At 43.4% G+C, this 16297-nt stretch overlaps 2 protein-coding genes across 2 annotated transcripts; both read left to right on the top strand.

The window, feature by feature from the left end:
• Positions 1 to 180: 180 nt before the first annotated feature.
• On the top strand, positions 181 to 2456 carry SERLADRAFT_364338 (uncharacterized protein; the record flags this gene model as incomplete). The annotated part of the gene is made up of 6 exons (XM_007324796.1): positions 181 to 316; positions 370 to 1151; positions 1202 to 1235; positions 1286 to 1429; positions 1480 to 1736; positions 1772 to 2456. The coding sequence occupies 6 exons, from the start codon at positions 304 to 306 to the stop codon at positions 2237 to 2239; spliced, it is 1698 nt and encodes a 565-aa protein (XP_007324858.1).
• A 3014-nt stretch (positions 2457 to 5470) lies between these two features.
• On the top strand, positions 5471 to 16297 carry SERLADRAFT_404346 (uncharacterized protein; the record flags this gene model as incomplete). The annotated part of the gene is made up of 2 exons (XM_007324797.1): positions 5471 to 5884; positions 16203 to 16297. One exon carries the CDS (start codon positions 5474 to 5476, stop codon positions 5636 to 5638), a length of 165 nt encoding a protein of 54 aa, XP_007324859.1.

Here is a 16297-nt window from a genome sequence, read left to right on the forward strand (position 1 = left end):
TTATCAGCAATATAATTGATGTCGCATCTCTGGAATTTTTCATTTCTTTCTCTTCGATCTCAGGGTTTTTTGGAAATGCCGGGCAAACAAATTATGCCAGGTGAGCTAGACTTTCACGCTCACATCATATCCTTAGAAACTAAGGACACATCCGATAGTGCAAACGTTATTTTGGATGGCTTAGCAAAGCCCTACAAGAACGCATTTTCTATTGTCACTCCTGCGGTCACCGATAGCTTCACTGCCACTGGGGCAGGTGAAAGCTTTCACGCGGCCCGCATCAAGCATTTGACTAGCTGGGGAATGTCCTCTCAAGGTCAGAATAGACGATATATTGCTATACTGTGCTCAATATATACTCTCTTTCAGAGCTGTTACAGTGTATTGAAGATGGCATCTTGAAACTGATTGACGGGCCTTTCTGGTTATATATACCCGATTTCAATTGGCTTGATGTTCGCACAAATATGGGTTCATCACCCACCTACGAACATCTTGTCGTGGACGACAGGCCCACAGTAGCAAGCGCTTCAAACCCCGAGAAATCTGGATCGTTAAACCATATAATATGCGACCTGTTAGGTGTTCTTCCGGAAGATCTCTCGCCAAATGTCCCGTTGACAACCTATGGCCTAGATTCGCTCTCGGCGGCATCGTTATCCTTTTCCCTTCGTTCGCATATTTCCATCTCTCAGACTCAGCTTCTTGCAGATATGACCTTGCGGAAACTGGAAGCACGCATCGAAGAAAATACATTAGTTCCATCATCGCCTTTGGAGCATAGGCGGCAGTCAATTGAGGCCAAATGTTTAGAAATGGAGGACCTGCTTAAAAAGTACACTTCTCATTTCCCAGCTCATATAGGCAAGTCTATACCAGGGGCCAATCAAGGCCGTGTGATCCTCGTTACCGGAACTTCTGGTACCTTAGGAGCTGCTGTGCTTGACCGTCTTCTTCGGTATCCAAACGTCAGCCAAATTTATGCCCTTAATCGTCGTGATGTCTCTGCAAGGCCACAGCTGCAGCGGCATATAGCCGCTTTTGAAGCTAGAGATTTTGATGCATCATTCTTACGCGCGCAGAATTTGACCTTTCTGGAGGGAACAGTAGATCAAATGTATTTTGGGCTACCTGCCGACTTGTATCATCAGGTAAAGTTCTTACGGCTATTTCGCGTGTCTCAAATTGACAACTTTCCTAGCTCACCAACTCTGTGACACATATTATTCATGCGGGTGAGGAGGCATATCCTAATATTCCAGCTTACATCTAATGTATGTCTTAGCCTGGCCCATCGACTTTAATATGCCTTTGTCTTCATTTGAGCAAGCTATTCTTGGTGTGCGACAACTAGCGAATTTTGCACTGGAGTCCCCTCTGGTGAATCCACCACGCCTTCTCTTCACAAGTTCTATAGGTGTCCTCAGTGGTCAGTAGCTCTTTTTTCAGTAATACGATAAAGGCTAAACGTATGGACAGGCCTGAAGTCGTCAGATGCTACCGAGGAGACGCCGATAGAGGATCCAAGAATCTCGGTTGGTGCGGGATATATAGAGAGTAAATGGGTTGCCGAACGTGTCCTTTCCGCAGTAGCCGCATCTACTGCCTTGCGGCCAGTCATCGTTCGTATTGGACAACTCACTGGGGGACGAAATGGATTTTGGAAAGTAACGGAGTGGGTACCTTCAATGATTCGCTCTAGTATCACTTTAGGGGCGCTGCCAGACCGATCTGACGTATGAATTCTCTATGACGCAAAAAAATTACCTAGAGTGCTGATCCCTTTCCACAGATTCTCAACTGGATTCCTGTTGATATCGCCGCACCAGCCATCATTGATATGATGGATTCATCGACTCACATACTCCATCTAGTTCATCCTCACCCTATATGTTGGTCGGAGTTGATGCAACATATTGCGCTGGCTATGAATCTGCCACTGATTCCTTACTCGAGATGGCTGTCGTCTCTTGAAAAGCGGTCACTGTTTCAAGACACGTCAGGGAAAATCATTCCGGCTCTTAGATTACTTGCTTTCTTTCAGTACTCTGTTTATCGAGGAGATGGATCCTCGACGGACAACTTTCTAGAGCCAAGAGCATCCTGCCAGCAAGCAATACAGGTGTCGCCGACTTTAAGGGATACGAGCATAACTCCACTAGGGCTACGGGATGTGGAGAAGTGGTTGTCATACTGGAACAGGGTGGGTTTCCTTCCCCTAGATGCATCTGCGATTTAAAAGTGGCTACTGCATTTTATATCATTATTGTTGCCTCTGTGATTGGAGAGTGTCTATGAAATGGCAAACAGATCATGCTGGATTCAAGCGAATCACAGCGTGAAGTGACCAACGCTTGAAGCCTCAGTATGGTATGACATCAGTAAAACATCAATTTCCTTTAAAGATCTTAACTCAGCTTGGAACCATTTGAATAAGCATTAAGATTATTTTCGTGCCAAGGTTAAGATGAAAAAAGTGTGAATAAGGACACCCAAATTCTTGAATGTCACTTCTTACGACTTCAAAACAAACTTCTTACATCACAAAAGTTGCAGAAGTCCGAGATTGCCCGAGATGCATGAGGGAGGATGAGGGCACGTGACGAAGATCAGTTCGCATCATATCATGACATCGAGATGCAGCAAGAGTTATATCAGAATTGGTGTTTCTCAATAACAACTTGATATACCAATGTTGTAGTATATGACATGTAGATACATACAATGTAAGATATTTTAGTATCAGTAATGAGCCCAAACTGCGAGATTGAAAGTGAAGCTAAAGTGCACCAAAGCCCTATCAAGCCCAGATGTCGTCGTCTAACTCTTCTCCTTTGTCAGGAATGATATGGTCCAACTCACTCTCCTCGTCCTCCATAGCACTCTCCTGCATATTGTTATGACCATTGACTTTACTTTACATTTCGGACTTTTCATAGTCACATGACCAATCATGTGACACATCACCTGACCAGTGTCTAGACTCATCATGTGACCAGTCACATGCTAGACATCAGACTTTGAACTTTGATTACAAACTGTACAGTACCTCATGTATTTTAGTATATATCATGGAGCAATACATGGGGAGATACTCAGCAAGTCCTCTTCTAGTGTCTACCAACATTAGTATGACAAATTCTCTCTCTGAATAAGTTGTACACTTCCTTATCCTCCATTGAGTGTTATTGTTGTTGTGCTCCAGTGCCCCAAGACTGTGTCTTGTTGGTGTTGTTACACATATCCTCTGAGTCATCCTCGTCCTTGTTCTTGCTATCATTTTGGTCTTCTCTGCCATCCTTGCCCTTATCCTCTCCCTGGCTGTTGTCCTCAATCCCTCCTCCATTTTGTCTCCGGTATCATAATCTTGAGGTATGTGCCCTTCTTGCTGCAGAAGTTCATCCCAATGGCAAGTTGCCTTATAACCAACTCCACCACCTTTAAATAGCATGAAAATATCTCTGTCAACAAAACTTCAGAGCTTTTAACAACCCCTAGTGCTAGCAATGTATTAAATATAAGACTCACATATTTATATAGAAATATTTCCAATCATCATCCCAGCCTATTGCTGTGGGATCCTGACAAACAAGTGATGGTCCAAGGTATTTGTCGGTTGATCCAAATGTGAAAGCTGGAATGAGATGGATGCCACAAACCACACAACTAATAAAACTAAGTGAAACTCAGCGGCTGCCCGAGAGGCTATAGAAACGACTGAGGTATTCCTATACTAAACCCCCTACTACTTATAGTCGGAGGTGCTACTCGCTACAGTACAATAACTCCTAGGAGAACAATGGTTACTCCATGGAGTGGTGGCTATGCTCCATGGAGAACAATGGCTGCTTCGGCAGAGACTGGGTTTATCCGGTTTTGTCACTCCCACTCGAGTGCAACCGTAGTCCCATAGCTTTAGAGAATTTCCAGTGTTTTTCATGAGTGAGGGGTTTAGTGAGAATGTTTGCAATCATATCTCCTGTAGGAACGTATCTGATTACTGCCTCTACCTTTGATACTAAGTCATCTCGGATAAAATGATATTTCCGTTGAATGTGTTTTGTGCGATGTCGATGATGAGAACTGCTGTTAGAAAACCACACACAAAAACAAACTAACACACAATCCTCCCAAATTCCACGGAACTTGTTTATGGGTTTTGCCTCCTAGAACAGTGGAGTGGTCTGGTTGTTCGTGGGGTGGTACGTATAAGGATCCTTCAAAGTAAAACCCAGAGATGTATGAGTGTGGGTTCTGAGGAGGAGGGATAGTTGAATTTATAGAAGATAGGGGGCTTAGTGACAAGTATAGATGAGCACTACCTTGCTAATTGTAGCACAAGGTAGGTTTGAGAATGATGAGATAATGAGGTTCCCAGTGATAGCAGGCTCCTGACGCACAAACTGTAGTGCTCAGAAGGACTCTAATTGAAGGGGATGACAATCACTTTCAAAAAGTGACAAGTGACGATGACAGCAGTTAACAGTGGTAGAAGTGGGAAGTGTTGTGACCACACTGGATCACAAGTAGCAGAGTAGTGAACTTGAGAGCAGAGAAGAAGTCTGGATTGGATTTCTTGTTCTTTTTTTTTACAAGGTAAAATACAGGGGTTTATATAGTAAAAGAAAAGTAGGCTATGCACAGTATAGCCGTGCAAAAAGAATGAGAAAGAACATGAAGGAAGGAATGTACGCTGACAAATCCTGCATAGGTAGTACAGGATAAGATTGTCAAAAAAAGGAAAAGAAAGGGATAGAACAATGAATGCTGTGAGTAATGTCACAGGTTTGTACAGCCATAAAGTAAAGTCCAATAGCAGAAAGAGAGCAAGAAAATCATAATGTCATAGGAAGATGCAGTAAAAAAAGGGCAAGGCAAAACAATATAAGTATCAACACAGTTCCTTTATTGTCAGTCAGGCATTCTAAAAAATATGTGTCCATAAAAATGATTCAAAAATCAAAAATAATAGCACTGTAAATGAATGTTCTGCTGAAAAAAAAGAAACTGGAGCCACCGGTCCACCACCTAGTCCAAATCCGACAGTTCCATGGCCTTACCAATGGACTGGTTGTGTTGGACCACCTGATCAAACGAGGGAGGGAGAGGAGTAGTTCCAATTTGGAACAAGTGAGTCCCAGGCAGCGTGTGGTAGGTGTAGCTGTAGCAAAGACGATGGACAAAAGATAGGTGTACCCAAGTGAATGGGACAGCAATGAACATGGGCAACGCAAGGGGATGAACCTTCTCCAGCTCAAAAACTACCCACCCACGCTCCAACCAGGCAAGACAAGCGACCAATGTTTTGATAGTATATGATGGCAGATCGACATCATGAAGATGGACCTGTTGCCCTATTTGGACCGGCCGCCGGGGCTTTGCTGATATCAGCAGTGGCACGTGGTAGTCAACGGATCGGCGACGGAAGCGGATAGGAAGTGGTGACATCAGAAATGGTGGGGGTGCAAATAAGATGAGGAGGAGGAGGGTGGAGGTGACGAAAAAGTGGATTAGAATGGGGATCCAGAAACGACTGTCAGGTGAGAATAAAAAGGAGAGGAAGGGGCTCATGGTGGGGCTAGGCAAAGGAAGGGGAGTAAGGGAAACGACAAAAGTGAGGGCACAATGCAATGTGTAGCCAGTGGCGACGCGAAAATTTGCCGAAATGCCGAAATGCCGAAAGTACCGAATGGAAAAGCAAAGGTGAGCGTGACTGGATTGCCTAATAGAGGTGGTGCTGATCAGCCACAAGTTTGAAACAGGCAATATTAATTACTATTCCATGTGGCACTGTGCCTGTGTGGCGCAAAGGCGAGTCTTTTTGAATATTTGCTTCGTTATTGACACCTGTCCATGCTACCAATCAACTTTGGTGCATGACAACGGCCTAGTTTCATCACCTAAAATCATACTGGACAATTTATTTTCTGCGTTCAGTAGTCCCATGGCTGGCCTCCTCATGTGCTGGCAATATTTGGGTTCAACATCAAAATCTATTTCAGAGCTCAATTGTCTGTGGTCCTACGTAAAGGACCCACTCTTTAACTTGGCAGATGAGTTGTCATTTTCTCATGACAAGGAACATAAATGTATTGAAAAAAATTTACAGAATGAGTCCAATCCATTCAACACAGACCATGGTTTGCTACACAGTCCAGTCAAGATACCACTCATGAAATACAAAGTAAAGTACATGTCTCAAGAGGACCCTTCCATACCAACTATTACCATTGAGGTGATTCACTGCTCCCTTACAAATATTATAAAATCAGTGTTTGAGGATGACTTCTCTTCAACATTTCACATGACACCATTTCAACAATTTTGGAACACCTCCGAGGACCATGTTTTGAAGGTGTACTTGGAAGCATACTCATCCCCTGCAATGCTTAATGCTTACCAAGAGATTAATTCCTTACTGAGGGAGGCTGGTGATAAATACAAATGTGTAGTTGTGTCACTAATGCTATGCTCTGATGCAACACAGCTTGCAAACTTTGGTGATGCATCACTATGGCCAATATATTTATTCTTCGGGAATGAGTCAAAGTATACCCAAGCCAAGCCAAGCTCAGGAGTCTGTCACCATGCCGCTTACATCCCAACAGTGTGTAGCCTTAAAAATTCTTGATTTTCTATACTAACCAACTCTAAAGCTGCTGGATAATTTTCAAGACCTTTACATTGCAGATTATGAGGAGGCCTCAACAGATAACATGTACACACACTGCAAGTGTGGACTGATGCAGGCAATCTGGAAACTACTATTAGACGGAGATTTTGTCAAGGCATACAAGTATGGGCTGCTGATTCAATGCACTGATGGCATCATTAGATGTGTCTTCCCTCATTTATTCTCATACTCTGCAGATTATCTGTTACGATACACAATTTTTGGACTTACAAACTTCTTTCTCCGTTCTAACTTTCCTTTTTCAAAGAGTTCTCACGCACTCATGCCACGTTGCACTTCCCTTTTGTTCAGACTTCTACTTTCTCGCGCCGCGCTGCTTTTCTTACTTTAGCTACAAATCTCTCATGCAGTGGAGCTGGTTGCATGGGCTGCGCCCTCTGACATCATCAGCCACTGCTTTCATCAACTGTATAGTACTTATGTACAAACAACCTGTAGTAGTATATATACCCTAATAGAACAAGGAGACTCCTCAGCAAGTCCTCCTGTTGTTCACCCACAACTAACTTGGTCCTATCTTAAGGGGTAACCACTCCCTTTCATTACTCTTTTGCTTGTCTGAGTTGTGCGCCAGAGTAACTAACTCTTGGTTGTTACATTATCCCAAAAAGTCAGTGAAATTTCTAATTATGTGAACTGATTACTGATCCATACTTATTTACAAGAATCCTCTTGGTGTGCATCAAGTCCTTAGGTGAATGCCCATGCCCTCGCTTTCTAGTGAAGAAGGTTGATATCCCTGATATGGGAAAGAAGTCAGATATGACAACCTGGACAACAACAGCACAATCTAACAGCAAAGATTACCGTTGAAAAGTCAACAAGGCACAGAAGCTAATCTTTGTGGAGGGTAAAAGAATTAATAGCACATATGTGGCTAAATACATGCAAAGTGAATCACTTGTCCCTACTTGTGTAAGTGTTATTTTAATAGACTATATTGTTTCTAACCAAAATGTTTTTGTGACAGAATGCATTCTTGGAGCAACTCTCTAACTCGGAGTCTGCATTCAATTTTTTCAATTTTGTTTGTTATCAACCTACTCCATGAGTTTGAACTCGGAGTATGGAAGGCAATCTTTATGTATTTGATGTGTGTCTTGCACGCTGCTGCTGGTACAGTAGTTCAGGAGTTAAACTGGAGGTATGTCAGTCAACGTATCATATTGAAACTCAATCTGTCCACATACAAGTACCATGCACTAGGTGACTATCCAAATACCATTCGGCAGTTTGGCACCACTGATAGTTATTCAACACAAATAGTAGGTTCCTCTATTAAAGATCACTGAAAAACTAATATTCCAGCTCCCAGGGTGAGCTAGAGCATAGGTGTTACAATTGACATACCAGCACCTATTTACGCTTCACTTTTGTACTTAACTTTTCATTTTCCAAGTCACATGACCAGTCATGTGACCATTTACTTTACTTTACATTTTCGACTTTTCATAAGTCACATGACCAAGTCATGTGACACATCACCTGACCAGTGTTTAGACTCACCATGTGACAGGTCATATGCTAGACATCGGACTTTAAACTTTATTTACAACTGTACAGTACCTCATGTATTTTAGTATATATATAGGAGCAATACATGGAGACTCCTCAGCAAGTCCTCCTGTTGTCTAGCACAACTAACTCACTGAAACCTGAGGGGTGATCCCTCCTTCTTTCTCTCTATAGTGTGTTCCTGTGTGCGCCGGAGTAAAACACTCTTGGTTGTTACAATAGGCATTCAAATTGACACTTTCCTTGGTAAGGAAAGAAGAGTACCATGGTTTCAAGCATAGCAAATCAAGAGGCAATAGAACGATTTGTGAAAGGTCAATAATGCATGCAAGACACTTCAGAGTGAGGAATTTGAAAACCAAAAACATGCATGTGTTTGAAGTTCACCATCGGAGCACTATCATATTGCTGCTACTTTGAGGCTCAGTTGTGACTTGACAGAATGGTCAGCTGCTCAAAAAGACAACCCCACAATTGAGGTATACAGAATTTTGTCAAGTTTTTTTTGTTTGCTAATGAATGTAAAACTTAGGACTTCTTCCCTCAACTTAAGGACCACCTCCTCACATGTCCTCATGGTCTTGCATACAATGGTGATGAATATGATTTCACAGACGGAGACGGAAACTGTGTCCTGTTGCATAACAACAAGATATTTGAACACAGTTTATTGCAAGTCAACTACACCACATATAACCTTCAACGCGAGCAAAACACAATTAATTCACTGACTAGAGCTGACATTATGCTTCTGTCTCAGGAGGATGAGCATATCCACCCATATTGGTATGCCCGTGTCATTGAGATATTCCATGTCATGGTTGAATATTGACAGGACAATGACTCAATATTCCTGACCAACATGCATGGATGTTTTATTTGTTCGATGGTTCCAGCGTGATTCAAATTTCAATGCAGGATGGAATGCAAAATGACAGCATCACCTCCAGTTCTTTGACGACATTGATAAGCATTTGGTTTTGTTAATCCAAGTTGTTGACAAAACCGGATAAACCCGGTCTCTGCTGAAGCAGCCATTGTTCTCCATGGAGAATAGCCACCACTCCATGGAGTAACCATTGTTCTCCTAGGAGTCATTATACTGTAGCGAGTAGCACCTCCGACTATAAGTAGTAGGGGGTTTAGTATAGGAATACCTCAGTCGTTTCTATAGCCTCTTGGGCAGCAGCTGAGGTATGTTACATTACATTTATTAGAGATCACCTTAAACTAACATCTATTGTAGTTTCACTTAGGTAAATAATAAAGTTGTTTCTATAGCCTCTCGGGCAGCGGCTGAGTTTCACTTAGTTTTATTAGGTTATGAGCCCTGGTGCGCAAAAGCTATGCAGGAAATAATTCTTATTTGAAACGGCAACCTCGGAACCATGACCACAGCATGCGATACATCTGCATGTCCAGTTCTCACTGGACCCAACAATTTTCAGATATGGAAACTCCGGATCATCTCAAAGCTACGTCAGGAAAAGGTTCTCCGGGTTGTTACTGGGGAGGAGCTTAAGCCCTCACCAGGAAAACCTACCTCCTCGGAGGATCCTGAGATCACCTGGATACTTAAGGATGAGAAGGCACATGGAAACATCCAGGACCACATCTCTGATGCCCTCCTAATGAGGACTGGAGACCTCACCAGCTCCAAGGAGTTATTTGATAAACTTGTCTCACTCCATCAAACGTCCAACATTGCCTCGGCCTTCTATTCATTCCAGCAACTCACCAAATTGTCCTGGGATGGGACATCACCTATCCAGGACAACATTGCAAAAATCCGGACAATTGATTCACACCTCTCCGGAATGAAACTAGGAGTTGATACCAAACTCAAGGCTTTTGCTTTTCTCAAATCTCTCCCATGCACTCCTGAATGGCAAATATTTCAGTCATCAGTAATGAACACGATTGAAGAAAATAAACTTACCTTTGATGCAGTTGAGATTTGGATCACTGCAGAAGTTGCACGACAGTCAGGGAAGGCCCCTGGAGGTTCCGAATCAGCACTCAAATCCAAGGAGAAATGGTGTAACTTCCACAAAGCCAAATCACACAACACCTTGGAGTGTTGAACACTTCAGTCAGCTGAAAAAGGTCAAAGGAAGAAGGGAAAGGAAAATACAGCGGAGCAATCATCCGGATCTGACTCCGAGGAGGAACAGAGTCATATTGCATTGGATCATGTACATATTTCCAAGCCCCTTGCTAAATGCATTCAAGCTTACCTTGTGTCGGAACCCAATAAGACCAAAACAACAATTATTATTGACTCTGGAGCAACATCCCACATGGTCCCTCACCGCTCCTGGTTTGAGCCAGGAACATACCATGTTCTGCATCCTCCGAGGACAATCAGTTTTGGGGATGAATCCTCTATAAATGCCATTGGCATTAGAACAGTAATCCTACAAGCAACTGTTGGCAAAAAGGACTACAATATTGCACTGTCAAATGTCTTACTTGTGCCAAACTTCACGTTAGCACTCGTCTCTGTCCACAAATTGTCTAAAACGGGGTTATCAACACTCACAAGCGAGGACTTTATCACATCCAAGCAAAACCCGAAATCAACCCGGAGTCAGCTTTTGCAGCAGTAGATGTAAATTTATTGCACAGGAGAATGGGACACATTGGAATGGACCGCTTGCAACGAATGGTTACAAAAAGACAGCTCCAGGACATAGACACCCTTACCGGCACCCCGGAGTTTTGTGAACCTTGTGCTTTAGGAAAAATGAAGAAATTACCTTTCAAGTCCACTGGAGGAAACCGAGCCAAGCACCCCATACAAATTGTGCACACAGATGTTGGAGGACCAATCAAACCAACTTCCAGGGAGGGTTTTCAGTACTGGATTATCATTGTAGATGATTTCTCCGAATTTCCATGGATATATTTCCTAAAACATAAAAGTGAAGCACTGGAACAATACAAGCAATGGAAAGAAGATGTCCAAACATTTTTCCGGACTCATTTGGGAGAAGAAAACTTCACTCCACTATACACAGAATTCCTCCAGAGCGATGGGGGAGGAGAACATACCGGCAATGCATTCAAAAATCAACTCCAAGGAGATGGTGTCATCCAAGAAACTACAGCTGCAGATACTCTGGAACAAAATGGCATTGCAGAACGCATGAATCAGACATTGGCTACATTAGCAACCACTATGCTCCATGATTCCAAGCTCCCAAAGTCATTTTGGGTAGATGCCATGCAAACAGCTGCATATATCACAGCATGCAGCCCAGCATCAGGACTCCATGGAAAGACCCCATATGAAATACTGTTTAAAGGGAGAGTTGATCCAACTTTGTTTTGCCCTTTTTGGTGCCAAGCATATGCCTTAATTCCGAAAGACAAAAGGCAAGGGAAGTTTTACTCCAAGGGGCGCAAAGCCATAATGATTGGTTACACACATGGAAAGCAAGCCTACAAACTCCTTGACACTGAAAAACGGACTGTGTTTTCCAGTCGGCATGTCATATTCAATGAATCCGGAAAGGTACAAAAGGATGACACTGCTCCCTAAAACACAGACACTAGCACAAATCAGTGGGAGGGACTCATTCCAGAGAATGCTCACTATCCAGACCAAAAAACATTGAAAGAGGATGATCCTGACCCTCGGATCTGAGATCCAAATGAATTGCAAATGGAAACCACATCTCCAAGGAGATGTTCCGCAAGCAATGGAACCATATCAGCATGAAGATGTTCCGAGAGCAGTGGGGCAATACCTCCGTGGAGTCGTTCCGAGAGCAGTGGGAGCACCTGATCAGCTAAGACACTCTCTACAACAGTCTCTACAACCAAGACCTGAACACTGGCCATCTTCAGAATGGAAAGCCAAAGTAGAGTCACAGTCAGTGGGAGGACAGCCCCTCAACATACAGCCAGCTGATGTGGAAAAAGTCCGAATACAGCTAGACAGCCTATCCATTGGATCAGCTTCTGGAAGGCATACAATACCTCCAAGGAGTCATCCAACGCCTCCGAGGAGTGATTCAACACCTTCAGGAGTGAGTGGGGCAACAAATACACAAATGCGTCTACTGCCTGGAGTACCTGCACAAGTTCCTCAAAGAGCAGTCATGCCTGCTGAAGTCCTAGGAGTACGCAGAAGCAGTCGCCAGACCCGTCCTGCAGACAAAAACCAAGATTATCAAAGGACTCTAGATGAGGAACAGTCTCAAAAAGAGCAGCATGACAACTCCATGGAGAAACCTAACACTCCTGAGGTTCATGAAGAAACATCTGATACAGAGGAGACATTCTTTGCTGGAATAGCAAGTACCGGTCCATCTAACACAGACCTTCCAAGGACACTAAAGGAAGCCTTATCACATCCGGATGGAGAATTATGGAAGTCTGCCTTGGAGGAGGAACTCCTAAGTCTCAATACTAATGCAGTATATGACACTGTTCCACTTCCGAAGGGAGTAAAACCCATCACATCAAAACCTGTGTTCCGGATCAAGTTTGATCAAAACGGAAACATTGAGAGATACAAACTCCGGATTGTTGCACGAGGTTTTACTCAAAGGGAGGGGATTGATTACCAGGAGGTTTTTGCTCCGGTTGCAAACTTAGAGTCAATCCAAATTATTCTAGCCCTGGCAGCAAAGTACGACCTAGAACTTGATCAAATGGACATATCCACAGCTTATCTCAATGGAGAACTTGAAGAAGAACTGTACATGCTTCCTCCAGGGGGTGTTCCTATCCAACCTGGATACTGCTGGAGATTGAAGAAATCCATCTACGGGTTAAAACAAGCTGGTTGTACATGGAACAAAACTTTTGATCGCAAGCTCTAGGAGCTCGGTTTCACAAGACTAAATGCAGAAATATGTCTCTATGTATTCCGGGACAACAAACAAATATGCTTTGTTGTTGTCTATGTAGATGACCTCCTCCTAGGAGCTTCATCCTGGAAATTCATGGATATCACAAAAGCCAAACTCGAATCCATATTCAAAATGCGGGACCTTGGAGAAGCAAAATACATCCTCGGAATAGAAATCCAACGTGATCGTTCAAACAAAACAATATCCCTATTGCAATGCCAATACATTGACACAGTCCTGGAGTGTACTGGAATGAAGAAGTGCAAACCAGTATGGACACCAATGGCCCATGGATCAAAACTCCTTGCAAATGCTCCAGGGGAAGATATTGTGCAACATGAGATGCATATTGAAGGGCGTCAAGTGTCATACCTCTCAATTGTAGGCTCCCTCATGTATGGCATGCTCGGAACCCGCCCAAACATTGCCTACGTTGTTGGAATACTAAGCAGGCATAGCTCAGCTCCAAGGAGCCATCACTGGGAAGCTGCAAAATGTGTCCTCTAATATCTGAAAGCAATCAGGGACATGGAAGTACAATATGATGGCACAGATGTCTCCATGGACATGGATTTCTATTGATATTCAGATGCAGATTGGTCTGGAGACCCAGAAATGTCTCAATCAATATCAGGGTTTGTCTTCATCACTATCCGAGGAGCAATCTCCTGGACAAGCAAAAAACAAAGCATGGTAGCTTTATCCTCCACGGAGTCAGAGTGCATTGGATTGAGCAATGCTGGACAACACCTTGCATGGCTTTGGACATTTTTTGAAGAAATTGGATATGCTCAAAATGGACCTACAACATTGCACTGTGACAATCAAGCAGCTATCATTCTTACACAAGATCCACAGTTCCGTGCTCACTGTCATGCACCAAAGTGGATTGGTAGCATGGACAGGTGTCAATAATGAAGCAAATATTCAAAAAGACTCGCCTTTGCGCCACACAGGCACAGTGCCACATGGAATAGTAATTAATATTGCCTGTTTCAAACTTGTGGCTGATCAGCACCACCTCTATTAGGCAATCCAGTCACGCTCACCTTTGCTTTTCCATTCGGTACTTTCGGCATTTCGGCATTTCGGCAAATTTTCGCGTCGCCACTGGCTACACATTGCATTGTGCCCTCACTTTTGTCGTTTCCCTTACTCCCCTTCCTTTGCCTAGCCCCACCATGAGCCCCTTCCTCTCCTTTTTATTCTCACCTGACAGTCGTTTCTGGATCCCCATTCTAATCCACTTTTTCGTCACCTCCACCCTCCTCCTCCTCATCTTATTTGCACCCTCACCATTTCTGATGTCACCACTTCCTATCCGCTTCCGTCGCTGATCCGTTGACTACCACGTGCCACTGCTGATATCAGCAAAGCCCCGGCGGCCGGTCCAAATAGGGCAACAGGTCCATCTTCATGATGTCGATCTGCCATCATATACTATCAAAACATTGGTCGCTTGTCTTGCCTGGTTGGAGCGTGGGTGGGTAGTTTTTGAGCTGGAGAAGGTTCATCCCCTTGCGTTGCCCATGTTCATTGCTGTCCCATTCACTTGGGTACACCTATCTTTTGTCCATCGTCTTTGCTACAGCTACACCTACCACACGCTGCCTGGGACTCACTTGTTCCAAATTGGAACTACTCCTCTCCCTCCCTCGTTTGATCAGGTGGTCCAACACAACCAGTCCATTGGTAAGGCCATGGAACTGTCGGATTTGGACTAGGTGGTGGACCGGTGGCTCCAGTTTCTTTTTTTTCAGCAGAACATTCATTTACAGTGCTATTATTTTTGATTTTTGAATCATTTTTATGGACACATATTTTTTAGAATGCCTGACTGACAATAAAGGAACTGTGTTGATACTTATATTGTTTTGCCTTGCCCTTTTTTTACTGCATCTTCCTATGACATTATGATTTTCTTGCTCTCTTTCTGCTATTGGACTTTACTTTATGGCTGTACAAACCTGTGACATTACTCACAGCATTCATTGTTCTATCCCTTTCTTTTCCTTTTTTTGACAATCTTATCCTGTACTACCTATGCAGGATTTGTCAGCGTACATTCCTTCCTTCATGTTCTTTCTCATTCTTTTTGCACGGCTATACTGTGCATAGCCTACTTTTCTTTTACTATATAAACCCCTGTATTTTACCTTGTAAAAAAAAAGAACAAGAAATCCAATCCAGACTTCTTCTCTGCTCTCAAGTTCACTACTCTGCTACTTGTGATCCAGTGTGGTCACAACACTTCCCACTTCTACCACTGTTAACTGCTGTCATCGTCACTTGTCACTTTTTGAAAGTGATTGTCATCCCCTTCAATTAGAGTCCTTCTGAGCACTACAGTTTGTGCGTCAGGAGCCTGCTATCACTGGGAACCTCATTATCTCATCATTCTCAAACCTACCTTGTGCTACAATTAGCAAGGTAGTGCTCATCTATACTTGTCACTAAGCCCCCTATCTTCTATAAATTCAACTATCCCTCCTCCTCAGAACCCACACTCATACATCTCTGGGTTTTACTTTGAAGGATCCTTATACGTACCACCCCACGAACAACCAGACCACTCCACTGTTCTAGGAGGCAAAGCCCATAAACAAGTTCCGTGGAATTTGGGAGGATTGTGTGTTAGTTTGTTTTTGTGTGTGGTTTTCTAACAGCAGTTCTCATCATCAACACCGTGGAGTTGATGTGAAGGTGATGGAGAGTGTTGCTCCAGAGTTGAAGCATCTAACAGCTGTAAGGTCTGACTGCATGTCAGGAATAAATGTTGGATGAGGAATAAATGTTGGATGTGTAGGATAGACACAGAAAAGACCCATGTGATCTGGTTCTGTTTGATGTAGAGCTAGGGGAGATGAAGAACGTGAGGATGCAGGAGATGAGGGCGGATGTATAGCCTGACAAAGGCCAGTGAAATTACCAGGAAAGAAGTCTGTGTAGTGTGATGGCAAGCAAATGTATTGTCCGGAATGTGCAGAGACAACAGGTGGTGACAGAGCAGTGGATGGTCCAGCCTGAGGAGCATTCTCCACATCTATAATCACCTCAGCATCTTGTAGCTTGTGCATTCCTCCAGGTGGATTGCTGTTACGCACAAAGTGCTTAACAAAGTCTGAGGGTTTGTCGAGGTTTTATAAAGAGACTTATCCGAAGACAAGTTCGAGAACGTAGTTCTGAGTGGAGGTTTTCCAACGAGAGTTGGTCTTCTTCTGAGTAG

This window comes from Serpula lacrymans (assembly GCF_000218685.1).
Source record: "Serpula lacrymans var. lacrymans S7.9 unplaced genomic scaffold SERLAscaffold_25, whole genome shotgun sequence".
NCBI lineage: Eukaryota > Fungi > Basidiomycota > Agaricomycetes > Boletales > Serpulaceae > Serpula > Serpula lacrymans.